At 40.8% G+C, this 13,963-nt stretch overlaps 1 protein-coding gene across 1 annotated transcript in view; it reads left to right on the forward strand.

Annotated features, from left to right (window-relative positions):
- The window catches only part of LOC138031689 (uncharacterized), a 55,703-nt gene extending 41,740 nt beyond the window's left edge, over nucleotides 1-13,963 (forward strand). Inside the window, 9 exon segments of the mRNA XM_068879336.1 lie at nucleotides 2,597-2,756; nucleotides 5,737-5,853; nucleotides 6,436-6,507; nucleotides 6,856-6,897; nucleotides 7,400-7,608; nucleotides 9,021-9,086; nucleotides 10,137-10,395; nucleotides 10,610-10,805; nucleotides 11,641-13,963. Of these exon segments, the coding sequence (XP_068735437.1) occupies nucleotides 2,597-2,756; nucleotides 5,737-5,853; nucleotides 6,436-6,507; nucleotides 6,856-6,897; nucleotides 7,400-7,608; nucleotides 9,021-9,086; nucleotides 10,137-10,395; nucleotides 10,610-10,805; nucleotides 11,641-13,466 (2,947 nt within the window). The 3' untranslated portion in view covers nucleotides 13,467-13,963.

The following is a 13,963-nucleotide window of genomic DNA, read 5'->3' on the forward strand; positions in this document are numbered from 1 at the left end:
TGGAAACATTGTCTGCCTGGTGTCTGCGTTGCCAGTGACATTTCAATGCATAAAACGTGGCTTTGCGTGTAAAAGTGTGCATGTGGAAGTAATGCATGGAACGAAATCAGCTGGAAATATTCAAGCAACTCCAAAGCCGGTTGCGTGACTACACAGCTTCCATTCAAGCCAACATTTAAATCCTCATAGTACTTCCGTAACTTCTGCCATTGAAACCACTTTCCAAATTCACAGTTGATCTTATAAACTTGGTAACAGGAATATTTTGAAATACTTGAAACAAGAATTCAAGTTCGACTATTGAGATTCTGAATTCTCGCGGGCGTTCTGTTTCTTTTAAAACAGAGTACACTTTGTAATTCCATTTCCTTAAAAGAATCATTTTAAACGTATAAACGACACAGAGTGCATTAATGTTTAGAAAAAAACTGCAATTTGAAGCAAGATTTTGTGAAAGACTTCCGAGATTACAATCAAATTTCGGAGATCGCGAAGAGATCTTGCATATTCTGCCGGGTCACGCGTGACAATTCACTGCAAAAAGTAAACGTTTCCAAAGCAAAGCGCCTATCTCTTAATAGCAATATCAAAAAAACGGTGAAGGCATTATTTTAACTGAAGAAAAGCTTAGCTCTTACAGTTAGCAAGATCTTCTCAGCGTCGTTAAAGCCTTCTGGGCAGAAACGTTTCACTAAAAGTATGCGTTTGCATGACAAGGACGTGACAGAAATATCGGAAATATCTCTCCCGCGTTTGACTAAAATATACTCGTTATCCACTACGCTCAAATCCTCCTGAAATGCAGGGTTTCTGGTTTCCCTAAATTCCAGAGGTTTTTTGCTATCTTTGGGCGACGAAAGATCAAAGGCGAAAAACGAAAGAACGAACCGGCGAACCGGTTTTTCTCGCCGCTTCGCGACTCGCCATTCTGTCACTCTAGGAGAGAAAAACCTCTGGCATCCTAGCGAAGAAACAGACACCCGTACTTTCGTTCATTTCCATTTCAAAGATCTTGAAATTATTTAGCTTCAGAAACGTTTTGAAAAAAAGTGAAATTCATTCATATTTGACGAAACTTAACAAACACTGCTAAGGCAATTGATGCAGAAGAACTGACACACCTGTTAATTCTTCTGTTTCAAACGCAATGAAATGTGACACTTGTTTTTGAAACGAGATGAAACGCTTTTGTTTGAAACGCATTGGAACATGTTTGAAACTGTTTGAAACGCGTTTACATTTGTTTGAAACACTGTTTTGAAACGCGTTTGGGAAGAAATGGTCTCAGCATCCTTTTCATCTGGACGGTCACTTATTTATTATTTATTATTTTAATTTATTATTTATTGTAAATAGCGCTACGTGTATATAAGTATTTTATTATTAGTATTATTGCCTCTGCCACTGACTCTCTTCTCACGTTGTCTTTGCCTGTTTATTCTAGCCCCAGTCGTTCCGCCTTGTGACGTTCTTCGCTTTAATTTTTTTCTCCTATGTCTGCCTCTTTCCCACTCCACTTGGCAACTTTCTTTGCTACAATTTTGCCATTGTTTTCTATCCTTAACTCGCTCCCTTTGGCGATCTTCTTCTTCTGCCTGTTGCATTCACTCTGCTGTTATCTGTTGGCATGATAGCTATTGTCTTTCGTTTTTCTCAAGATAAGAACTTAAGTACCAACAAAACTCGTATAGCATAAAAACCCGGTGGTGGTCAAATGATTTCTGTCCACCAATACACAGGTTGCCAAATGCAACACTTGAGGCTGTCTTGCCTCCCAACCTCCGCCCCACAGTCTGTACAGGAATACCCATGGTATTCCGCTGGTGCGCTTTGTGTGCCTGAGCTCCGCTATAAGGCATCACAAACATATTACTGCTCAGGGGTGTAAAATTATTGAGCAATATTTCTTTGGGAAAGTACAAGCAAAATTAATGAATTGTTTGCTTCAGTGGAATTAAAAGCTTCAATAGGCAACAAAATTAGTTGAGACAGTTGCTAACAGAGCACACTGGCAACCACACATTCATTGGTTGCAAAGAAAACTTGTCGGGGATACCCCTCCCTACCCCACCCTAATCAATGTTGTACCGCTGTCGACAAGGCTCTTAGAAAAGAGGAAAAAACACAACAATGTCCCGAGGGTGCAGGGAAGAGGGCCATTTTCGCACCGAGCTTGAAATCGACTCTAAAGGATAAGAGTGTCTCAACAATTTTGACGCCAATTGTTGCTACAAATTCACTTCCGAGAGTGTAAGATTATAGGACCTTCTTCCTTTCAACAGAGACAAAAATTCAGTAGCAATGGTGTAATTAATAGTGATAGTTGTGCATTTGTGTCACACGTGACTTGGAGATTTTCTGAGGAGTTGTGGTAATACTTTTAGCCTGCAAGCAACTTCATGATTGTATCATTGGTCGGTACACTGTTGGTGAATCTTCGATTCCTGTGTAACCATAACAATCATCTCGTGGATTTGCAGTTTAATTTTGCAGGGCAGCCACATCTTACACTCTTGTATTACACTGAAGAACTATAGAACCTGCTCAGAGGCTAAATCTGTGGTCTTAATCCAAAAATGATATCTTGTTTTTACAGATCAAAGGATCAGCAAGATCTGATTGTGAGTGACGAGGTTATAGACAAGTGCTCCCACAGTGTTGAAGGGGAAATGTTTTCTTTCTTTGGTGACACTGGGCATCGTTACAAGAACAAATATCGTAGTTTAATGTTTAACCTCAAGGATCCTCGAAACAAGGTGAGACAAAACACCAGGATTGTCTTTTTTCACTCTGAAATAATCATAACATTTCACTGAGAAAATGGCCTTGATTCAAGCATAAGCACAATTGCAAGCACAAGGTTAGGATCAAAATTATTGTTCCTTTTCTTGTATTTGCTCTGGGGCTTGCGTTTGTCTTATGCAGTGTGAAAACAAAACATCGCATAAGCATAAGGAAATTTACCACATGTACCATATTTACCCGAGGATAGGCCGCACCCCAAACTTTCAATGGTTTTCATGGGAAAAAAAAAATAGTGAGGTTGTGTACCGGGATAAATAATCAACAACAGCTACCGTAATTATATATAGTTTTAAAACCGTAAGTAGGGAAAAAATATATAAGTCATTAATGAAACTTTTCCTAAAAAACTGTATATTGCCTTTTTTATCCTGTTTTAATTGCCTAATAAACTTAAATGCTCTCGATGAAAACCAATGCAAATTGAAAACATATCAACAAATATCGTTGGCAATCAAAATCGTTTATCACGCATGTGATGTTACTTTCTTACTCTGTTAAGTTCACAGCAGCGAGCTTCTTTCTTTGTTTAGTTGAAAATATAATATTTTTCACTAACTGGAAACTCAAAACAAAAGATGTGAAAATGCAGGCTTTAAAGTAATTCACACACAAAAACTGATGCCAAAATGTTCATTTCATGGTGCCGCTGCCGCTGCATAATTAAGGGGTGATTGTTGGCACGAGTGTAAACAAACATTCACGGACAAAATTTTAAAACACCAGAACATTCGGCACATCAGTAAAATATTCCTAGCAAGCACTGCCCTGAGGTAGAGAATATTTTCCCGTTTCAAGTGATTTCGTAGAGTCAGTAGATCCTGAGATATCAATTTTTTTAGAACGGATTTTTACAAGCGGTATCATTCAATGGAAGATCAAAAACAATAGGTGTGAAAACTTACCAATTTCACGCTAAAGGATATTTTGTTAACAAAAACAATGGTTTAGTGTTTAGTTGTATGTGGTGTAAGTTAGTAACAATTGAAAGTGAACATTAAAACGCCAATTTAGTGAATGACCGTGAGATCTCTTGCATATTAATGAGGTACAGTGTATCAAAACGCTTGTACCCGCGTATAGGCCGCAACCCTAATTTCGGTCCCATTTTTCCGGGTAAAAACTGCAGCCTATCCGCGGGTAAATACGGTATATGTGTGGCTCTTCTTCCAGGTTCCCCTGCATCTGAACATTTGAACGAAATGGCCGAGGCCATGGTTCATTTTGATGAAACAACAGCACTTGACACTTGAGAGTTTCTGCAGCCATATTGGCTGAAACAAGAACAGAGCCTTTTAACTTGTAAAGATTGTGTTTTATACCTGTTCTTTTGCTTACACTATATGTCAATGTTTGTTTTCACTTAACATAAGCTACATTACATGTACCTGTACTTATGCTTGCACTTGTGCTTACATTGGACAGTTCGAAAACAATTTATGGCCTTACATGTACATCTCTCTTCAATTTCTATTGCATTGTATTGTATTGTATTGTAAATTGTATTGCATGATGATGTATATTGAGATGGCACTATGCAGGCTCCTCACAGTATACAATGTATTAATGCTAGATTCCTCCATTTCACAGTTTCATTGCAGAAGACTCTTACCATGTACATGAGGGCCTGTTTTAGTAATGCTTTTGTTTGCACATACAGTATCCTCATGCTAGCTGCACTGTAATTTCATTGGCATTTTTTATTTGGGATGTATTCCCTGGGTTTTTTTTTAGGGTAAAGTAAAGTAGACCTTATTTAACGTCGATAACTCGTAACAGTAATTCAACTGACAAACCTGAGGTCGACGGTGCGCTCATTTTACTCCCCCCTCTCCATCAGTGCTCCGTTTTACGGGTATTTAAAGCTACTTAGCTACACGGAAAGGAAAGAAGTCGAAACAAGGATGCGAGATCCGGGAATCGAACTCAGGACCTCTTGCACCAAGGCCGCACACTAACCGACTGTGCCATCCTTGCTCCTTCAAATTTTCAATTTTTTTTTTGGTTCAAATTTTTTGAACCAGTTTAATTTTTACCGGTTTATTTTTATCAACTGTCTAGAAAGGGATTTTCCCTTTTTTTTTTTGAGGGGGGGGGGGTGGGTTAGTTGAAAAAAAACAGGGGCTTCATTTTTTTGGGGGATCTCAAAAAGAATGAGGCTTTCCTTTCCTCTGTTCTACTTCTCCTACCCCTCCCTGATCATCCCCGTTGTCTCCATCCATGCCCCCTTACCTTCCACGTAGCCCACTCTCTTATCCACTTGACCATACAAGCGACTTGTGAAATTATCCATAATAATTTATAATTAAATATTTTGTTATTCATCCCAGGCCACCCTCAGTCCAAACATTAATTTATTAACATTTGTACACCAGAGCCATGTGTGGTAAATCTAGCTGATTGGTCAAAGGTCATTATTGTACCCCAACAGTGCAATTTACAAGTTAGGAAGAATAACTGCTACTGAAATTCCAGTCGGCTAGAGTAGTGACCAAGTTTGGGAAAATCCAAATCACTTATTTATCCTACAAGATTAGATCTCTGCAGTGCTATTAATGTTACTTTTCATTATTCCAAGGAAATTATTCCTTTACATCAGCTTGTAAACAGGCCATTTTTCTTTTCAAGATAATGCCATGGTAACGTTATTGCCATGTAGTTACTTTCCAGTAGTTGTATACTTCTCTTGTTAATTGAAAATCTGAGAGACAAATTAATTTTGTGAATCTTGTATTAAACAAGTTAAATTGGCAAAGGAATCATTAAAGAATATCACTGTTTTTTCATTACAAAAAGTAGTCCTACTCTGAGAAAGAAAGAAAAGGGTTTAGCCCTGAGAAAGGGCTTTACTTCCAATAACCATGAACCAATATTCTTAACCTACTGACCAAGACAATTAATGCTGACACCATTAATGCTCATTTTGTCTTTCAGGTTCTATTTCGACATGTATTGTCTGGAGAAATTGGTGTAGACCGGCTTGTCCGAATGACACCAGAACAGCTTGCGTCTCCTGAGCTTGCTACATGGCGCGAACAGGAAACTAAGCATGTAAGTACTCCTTACTTCTGCAATTTCAGAGGATCATGTGTTGAAATTACAGTATAGGTACACATGTAGGTTATTGATGCAATAATGAGTGGGACTTTATCTGTCGGGTGAAATAAATTTGTGATCTACATGTATGATCATTCACTGTAATAATTATTAGCGTAACATTTAAACCGTATTAGAATTTACAGTGGTATAAATGTATAAGTCACTTCAATACTGTGACCTTTATGAATTGTTTATGAATTTTTGGAGGCAAGTTGAGATTACCGTAGGACAAACTGTAAAAAAAGGTCATGTCCAAGGTCACTTCAGCTTCTTTTATCCAACTCCAATTTCTCAATATTTGTGTGTAAAAGAAATAATTTTCAAAAGATAAGCATTGCTTTTGGACTCACTCTGGCAAAGAATCTGTTGTGTTGTGTTGTTCATTTAGGCAATAAATTTTTGTAAAACACTGCATTCTTTACTTGTGTCAGAGCAGGCAATAACAGACAGATAGTTTTTTAGTGGTACCAATTTCCAATTTGTTTTTAGTTTGTTTAGTTATTTGTTTATTTGTTGATTTTGGTTTTTGTCTAGACACTAGAGATGATTAAGTTGAATCAAGAGGAAATAAACGCAACCAAAGCACATATAAAAAAAACGCACAAGGTGGGTTTTTGTTCAGTTTCAATGCTGCACCCTAAAGTATGCTCAAGGGAGTTCTAGATCTTACAAGTTGACAACCAAGGGCTATCCTACCTGTGTACTTTCTTCTGGTAACATGGCATGAAAGGGTAGGAATGCAGCCCCTTCCAGCTCCGGTTTTACATCTTGTGAATCCCTCCCCCCCCCCCCTCCACCGTTTTTAGGTGTGGAGCTTGCTGGCTTTATAGCCCAGGAACAATTTCAATTTTGAGAACTAAACTTAACCTGAGAGTGGTTGATTTCTTAAGATTAATTGTGGATTTTTGTTGTCTGTTAATTGCTGAACATCTGGGTTTTTTTTTGTTCTTTCAGGGTGAAGTAGAAATTGATGATGATGATTTAAGCACACTTGAGGTAAGAGTTGTCTTGAGGCTATACTTTGCTTTTTCATTGAAGAAATAGAGGGAACTCTTGTTTTTTTGTTGTCTTGAATCCTGCCGCACACATTGCTGTGCAGTTTCCTCAATTCAGTATGATGTTGTTGCTGGTTGTACCTGCTTGTTCAGGTCTTACCACTTTGAAGTCTTCACAGCACTTTGACATAACCCTCAGACAACCCTCATACCTGTGGCCTTGGAGGACTGGGTGATGGTGGGAGGAGTGGGGGCTATGAATCATAAAGTAGGCGGTACTGCCTAAACCAATTACGTTTTTACTTGTGTGACTACAATTGAAAATGTTGCATAATATGGAAGGTTTATCAGGCTTGTCAAATGGATTTGATTCCTTGGATTTTTTATTTGCAAATTGTAAGCATTTTGAAAATGGTGGATCCCCCCGCACTCCCAGTAACCTGCAATCTAGCTTGGCTGAAGAAGTGCTTTGTTTGATGATAACTTTTTTCACTTTTGATTAGAATTCTATCAAGGCAAATGCTGAGTTAAAGGTGGAGAAAGGTCTTCCAGACAGCAACACAAGCTCCAGTACCCTACTCTTGGATACCACAGATGAACACCGCATTCACTTGTTTGATCTCAACTGTCGCATCTGCACTGGAAAAATGGCACCCCCAGGGGAGCCTCCCAGAAGAGAAACTCCTTCTCCACTTGTTTCCACAACATCCATGTAAGTGTTACTCCATCATCTTGTGAAAAAGGAGTTAATTAAAGGACTTCTCGTACATTGGCCGTTTTCGTACTAGAAAACGGACAACATCGTCTGGATGGACAAATCGTCTGATGTAAAAATGAAACAAACAAATTTTAGGCGACTCAGTCGTCTGAAATTGGTCCATGTAGGGAGATGATTTGTCCGCCCAGACGAACAAGTCGACCAAAGTGCGAAGTACTTCACGTTTGACGAACAAATCGCTAAATTAACCGCCGCGGGGAAATGGAACTAGCGATGGATTACAGGAAGTTTTCAATGCGGCAGGAGGAAAGGTGGGCGCGAAAGGTAAGCTGACCAAGCCATACGTAGTGCTAGTCTTTTTGCGCTCAAACTTATCCAGTGTGTCGGTCCAGTGTCCGTCTTCTATGAATTTACGTCGGGCAACACTAGCAGAATTGGTGGTCTTAAATTCACATTAGAAACCATAGGATGACTTGTCCATTTCAACGATCTGTTCGTCATCTAGTGAAAAAAGGACATATGTCATGCTTGATGAGCATGATGATCCTGGTGGTGATAGCAACGACAGTGACAACGATGATAACCTTCTTCTTCTTCTTCTTCTTCTTCTTCTTCTTCTTCTTCTTCTTCTTCTTCTTCTTCTTCTTCTTCTTCTTACCGTGAAGCACGGGTACAGGGATGGCGCAGTGCTGAGAGCACTCGTCTTCCACCAATGTGGCCCGGGTTCAATTCCCAGAGTCGGCATCATATGTGGGTTAAGTTTGTTGGCTCTCTACTTTGCACCGAGAGGTTTTTCTCCAGGTACTCCGCCTTTCCCCTCTCCACAAAAACCAACATTTGACCTGTTTTGCGTTAATTTTTAATTTCAGTTTACAGTGTCTCCAATTAACGCTCCAGCGCTAGAATGACTAGACACTTAAATAAAGTTCCTTTCCTTTTTTTGTTCCTCCTCATAAGAAGAATCTTGTGAGTCTGCAATATAAGAAATAAGAAGTGTAGGTGTACAAATGAAATAATTGTGCAAGCGTAAATCAAACAATGTCAATGCAAGTGAGACTTAATAATTACATGTAGAGAAAACTTGGTCAGCATCTATCGCGAAGGTAGACCCACAACCACCTCTTGAAGGTTTCTGGACTTGGAACCACCTCAGCAGAATCTGGTAGTTCATTCCAATCGCGAATCGTCCTCGGGAAAAAACATTTGATGGTATGTAGTAAAAGAAACGGGGACTTGATAGCTACTACAATTAATGTGTCTGAAAGATCTAGTTGTTGTGACCGTGTGGCCACTGATGTTCCTGTGCTACTTTAAGATTATACTTGAAGACTCTTGTCTTTAGCCTCTCCTCTCCCCTACCCAATTTTTACTTTGAAGTTATGTTGATTTACACTTCATCTCCGCAGAGTACAAGCTGTTGCAGAGAGCTCTATGCCATCTCCAACACCCATGGAAATTGTCACTTCTGCCAAGTATGTGCTTTCAATTTACCGTCTTCAGTTTAGTCAAGTGCGGCTTAAGGCACATGCCCTGAAATCGGGAGATCCCGGGTTGAGGACACGTTCTGACCACTTGTTGAATTTTTTCCTGGTTGAACCCTGGTTCAACTTCTCACCTGCACATGTAAATAGCCAACTAGCTTGCCTCCGGCCAGTTGGGATTCTTAACAGTTGTTGTTGAATGTTCTGTTCTGTCGTGATTGTGTTTCGTTGGCCCTGAAAAGCCCCTATGGGGAGTGGTCAATTATTGCGTTGTATTGTATTGTATTAAAACTGAGTACTGTAGGGAAACGTTGTAGGTTTAGCTTGCATTTTCAAGCCGTGAAGTTTCTTCAGTGCTTCTTTGTACAATGTTATCAGAATATTTTTTTCTAGGAAAAGTATAATTGTCACCCTTTAAATGCCCATGGCATACACCTTTTCCAAAATGGCCTCCATTTAAATATTCTTTTGTTTTTATTCAAATTAGCCCTTGATGCCTCGTTCTTAAGCTTAAAATTCAAAAGAATATTTTATCTTGAACGAGGCAACAAGGGCCAATTTGTATGCGCATAAATCAGCGGCCATTTTGGAATAAGGTGTATAATAGCCCATTTCGGAGTTCTGGCCTGCCTAATCTTCAAAGCGAGTCTAAGTGCGAAGTTTTTGTTATGAAAATTAGTTTTCATTCATATGTAAAGTAGAACTAATTACCATTACAAAAACTTCGCACTTAGACTCGCTTTGAAGAGGAGGCAGACTTGAACTCGGAAATGGCCTGTTGCTTAGTGATAATATTCCATAATGGCAGCAAATTTGAGAGTTTAAGTTCCACTTACAAATCGAAATTCGCTCACGCTGCACAATATCAGTTTCTCTTGCATACATGTCTCTTAATTATGTGGAGCTTCAAGGTTTCATTTTCTAAGAAATGGCATCGAAATCGAAAACACTGGTTATCCAAAATTTTTGGGGGATAAACAGGATTTATTATGGAATTTGAGAGAATGGAGAATGCTGGGCATTAACGTAAATTTCTTACAGCTCACCTGACTCGGCCACAGTCTCCCAGCCGCCTGTCTCACCCTCTGTACTCAACAAAACTCAGAAGAAAGTGCCTGCTGTATGGAAAGGATTTGTGATGATGCAGAGTGTAGCTAAATTTGGCACCAGTGCTTTCCGTGTGTCAGGGTCTTGTGATGACCTCTTACATCTGTTGCCAGACACGCTGCATGTTCAGGGTCGCATAGCTCACGAGCAAGTCTGGGACTATCTTGTTCAGCTGAAAGGTTCTACTTCAAGGGTATGTTTGCTAAATTTTACTTATTATCGATTGTCTTAAAAGATACGAGCAAGGGTGCTTGTTGTTCTGTGATTTAATTGGTGTCATGCTCTCTGGATTGTCGGTCTATACGCCATCAAACATACATTTTGTGAAAATATAACCTGGTATTTTTTTCCCACAAACCGAAAGCCGTTTGAAAGTCGTTATTGGCTTTTTTTTCCCTTCATTTCAGGAGGTGTGTGTAATAAGGTACGAAGCATCGTCAGATGATGAAAAACTCAGCTATGTCTCCCTCTACTCGTACTTCTACAGTCGGAAGCGTTGTGGTGTGGTTAGTAACTGTTACACTGGTGTCAAGGACATGTACCTGGTACCTTTGGCTTCACACCAACCGATTCCGCCAGAGTTGCTTCCTTTTGATGGTCCAGGTACGAACGCATTAACCTAAGCATTCGAATCACTTGGTTCTGTTGTAATAATGATATTTGCAGACTTGCATTTCTACAACCGTGGGCAAAAAGGGTGAATTCTTTCCTAGTTTTTTAATTTCTGGACCATATCTTTAAAGAAAACCAAGAATGCCCCCTCCCCTCACCCCACCCGGGTCATTGGTTTTTAGGATGATGGGTAAATAACCCATCCAGCTCTTAACACTGTCTTTTGGGGGGAGGGGGTAGTAATATCGAGACTTGCTTCACGGAACAGAAGGTTTTTTAGTTTTGTCCCTGCTTGTAATTGTTAGATATTAGATTTTAATATCTGTGAATCAGTTTCTTTGGCGCTATTGCTTCTTTTGCCAAAGCACAACACAGTTCTTATTTGTTCAGCCGTCAGTCTGTTTCGTCGATGGTAGTACTGTTTGGGCCAAACATCATAGCTCCTCTACTAGCTGGTAGCTAAAAAATGATTTTATATATTGATGAAGAAGTGGAACAGATGTCCTTCGCTAAATTCGTGACTGTGTGTAATCAACTGTCTTGAAAGTGAATGCAATCTTAATTATCTGAACACCGAAAACGGTGACAAGGCTATAGGAAATTGGACAATATCTATCACGGTATTAACCAAACTAGTATGTATCAGTGTTTAGGTGCTGAAGGAACTCTCCTGAGGAATCGCTATTTTAACTCCTTAGCCATTCATGAAGGCATCAAAAACTTTCCTCATATTTATTTCACTGAACTGCACTAAATATGCTTGTCATTAAAAAGAAAGAAAGGTCGTTTAGCGATTTCAAAGCTTATGAGAAATTGTTTCTTCTAGGTCTGGATGAACCTCGCCCCCATATGCTACTTGGCGTCATTGTCCGATCAAAGGCATTGTTTAAACGCCCACGTGCTTTAAGTCAGCGGTCTCTTTCGCCTCCTCCAAAACGTCGAACCAGCTCTGCTAGTGTTGAAACAAACAGCAGTGATGGAGGAACTGCAGATAGCCCCGCTCGGAGAAACACTGATGCTGCCCTTAGTGAACTGCGCGACTCGCCACCTGCTGATATAGATGATATTGTGTTCCAGTACCATACCTCACAAGCCAAGATGGCGAGTAAAGGAGGTAAAGATGCATCAGGTAACGATTCGCCCTCATCAAAATCTACAACACTACCAATGCCACCTTCGATTGGAGATATTGCCTCTCCCACTACCTCCACGGAAAAATCGTCGATTTTATCGGTCGAGGCACAGAAGCAGCAGTTGTTGGAGCTTCAAGAAAGAGCTCGAAAGTATATTTTGGAACAGAACCAACGCAAGCAGACGGAACCAGAGGAACCTCAAGGACTTGGTTCAAAGAAGCTAGGCAGTTCTGATGTCACAATTGAAGGCAAACAGGGCGCGAGTTGTGGTAGTAACGACGATGATGAACCCTATGATCCAGAGGAAGGACTAGATCTTGACCTTGATGCCACGGATCCCATTCCATCGCAAGCGGTCGTTGCTGCCAAACCTGAAGAGTCTGCTAAACCTTCCAGCTTAGAGGTGCTGGTATCCACTCTACAGAAGCTTCAAGGTGGTGCATCTAAGTTATCGGCACTGACTAATTTGCTACCTAAAGGAAGCACTTCTACACCAGGAGTGGGAGCAAGTCAACCTGATCTGAAGAGAGAGACAAAACTTTTACCTGCCACTTCCTCATCCGTTGGTGAGGTATATCCAGTAAAATCTGTAGGCCTTGAACAGGGTACCTCTGCATTAGCAAGTCGTATGCTTCAGCCAATTATGCCAGTCATCTCTGAGATGCAATCCGTAGCGTCACCTAATAGTTCCTCTCAGACAACGGTTTCAACAGATCATAGATCACATCCATCCTCATCAAGTACTCAAGGATCTCGGCTGTCCCCCATTTCAGAGCAAAGACTGCGCCTCTCGTCTCAGCGACTGCAGCAGCAAGAAACTCAGAAGATGCAACTTGGGTCTTCTTCAGACTACAGACCTTCTCCCGCGCCTTCCTTGGACCACAGACTACAGCCTGGGCACTCCTCTGAACAAGGCCTGCAACGCTATGCAGACCGCAGACCACATTATGGTCCCTCGTCAGAACAGAGGCATCATCTTGGATCTTCTTTAGACAGTAGAGTTCAGACTGGGTCTTCTACAGATTATAGACTACAGCCCGGAGTCTCATCGTCCCAAGGGAACCAGCCGACATCTTCAGAAAGCTCTCACGCTAACAGATGGAGCCCCTCTGAGCCCCCTCAAGTGACTCGTCAAGTGAACGATGACTCTCAGGAGATTGGGCAGTACAGCCATCTTCGACCAGAGGAGCGCGCGAGGCTGGCAGCCCATGAGTCGCGCTTAGAATCACGGGAACTTCCTAGATCAAGCGAGCAAAGGGTGGAAAATATCGACTACCGAAGAACAAACGATAGGCAAAGATCCAGCTGGCATGATAACTCGCGATTCCCTCGGGATTCCCGCAATTCACGGGATGACTCTCGGAGATCCTTCCGCGAAGAGCATAGACATGGACGACCGTGGTACAATGATGAACCGCGCAGAGAAAGATTCGAACATCCTCCCAACGAACGACATGATGATCGTGGTCGCGGGAGAAGGTTTAAAGAACGCTGGAGTCGGGGCAGATGGAGACGATAACAAACTGACAGTTCGAAAGAAAAATCCTTGACGGTGAGAGTTATCGAGCTCTTCAGTCAAGTTCATCAATGTGTCCTGTCATGTACAGGTAGCACGGTTTCGTTATTGTTGTTGATTGTTAAGTTCCATGTAAGATCATTCAAGGTTTTTTGTGTAGTATGCTGATAAACGTTAAACTCTGTTATATAAGTTTTTCGTTTAGCACGTATGACACCTCTCAACTGGTCTTATCCTGGTTTGATGAGGTGTTGCGGTAACGAATCTAGGAGACCAATCGACGCTGACTCGATCTTGTAAGGTCCTTAGTGTCGACATCGCTCCTCGCTTTTTGTTACGATGTTGTTGACGGTTCGTGTGGACTTCAATTCCACGTCTTTGACGTGTTTGTAATATGTGTACAGAGAAATGTAGTGTTTTAAAAAAGCATAGTAGTGAAGATTTTAACTTAACCGTTTTAGTAACGTTCACGCTTTCATTAAAGGGTCCTTTTTGCGAAA

The sequence above is a fragment of the Montipora capricornis genome, chromosome 14, assembly GCF_036669925.1.
Source record: "Montipora capricornis isolate CH-2021 chromosome 14, ASM3666992v2, whole genome shotgun sequence".
NCBI lineage: Eukaryota > Metazoa > Cnidaria > Anthozoa > Scleractinia > Acroporidae > Montipora > Montipora capricornis.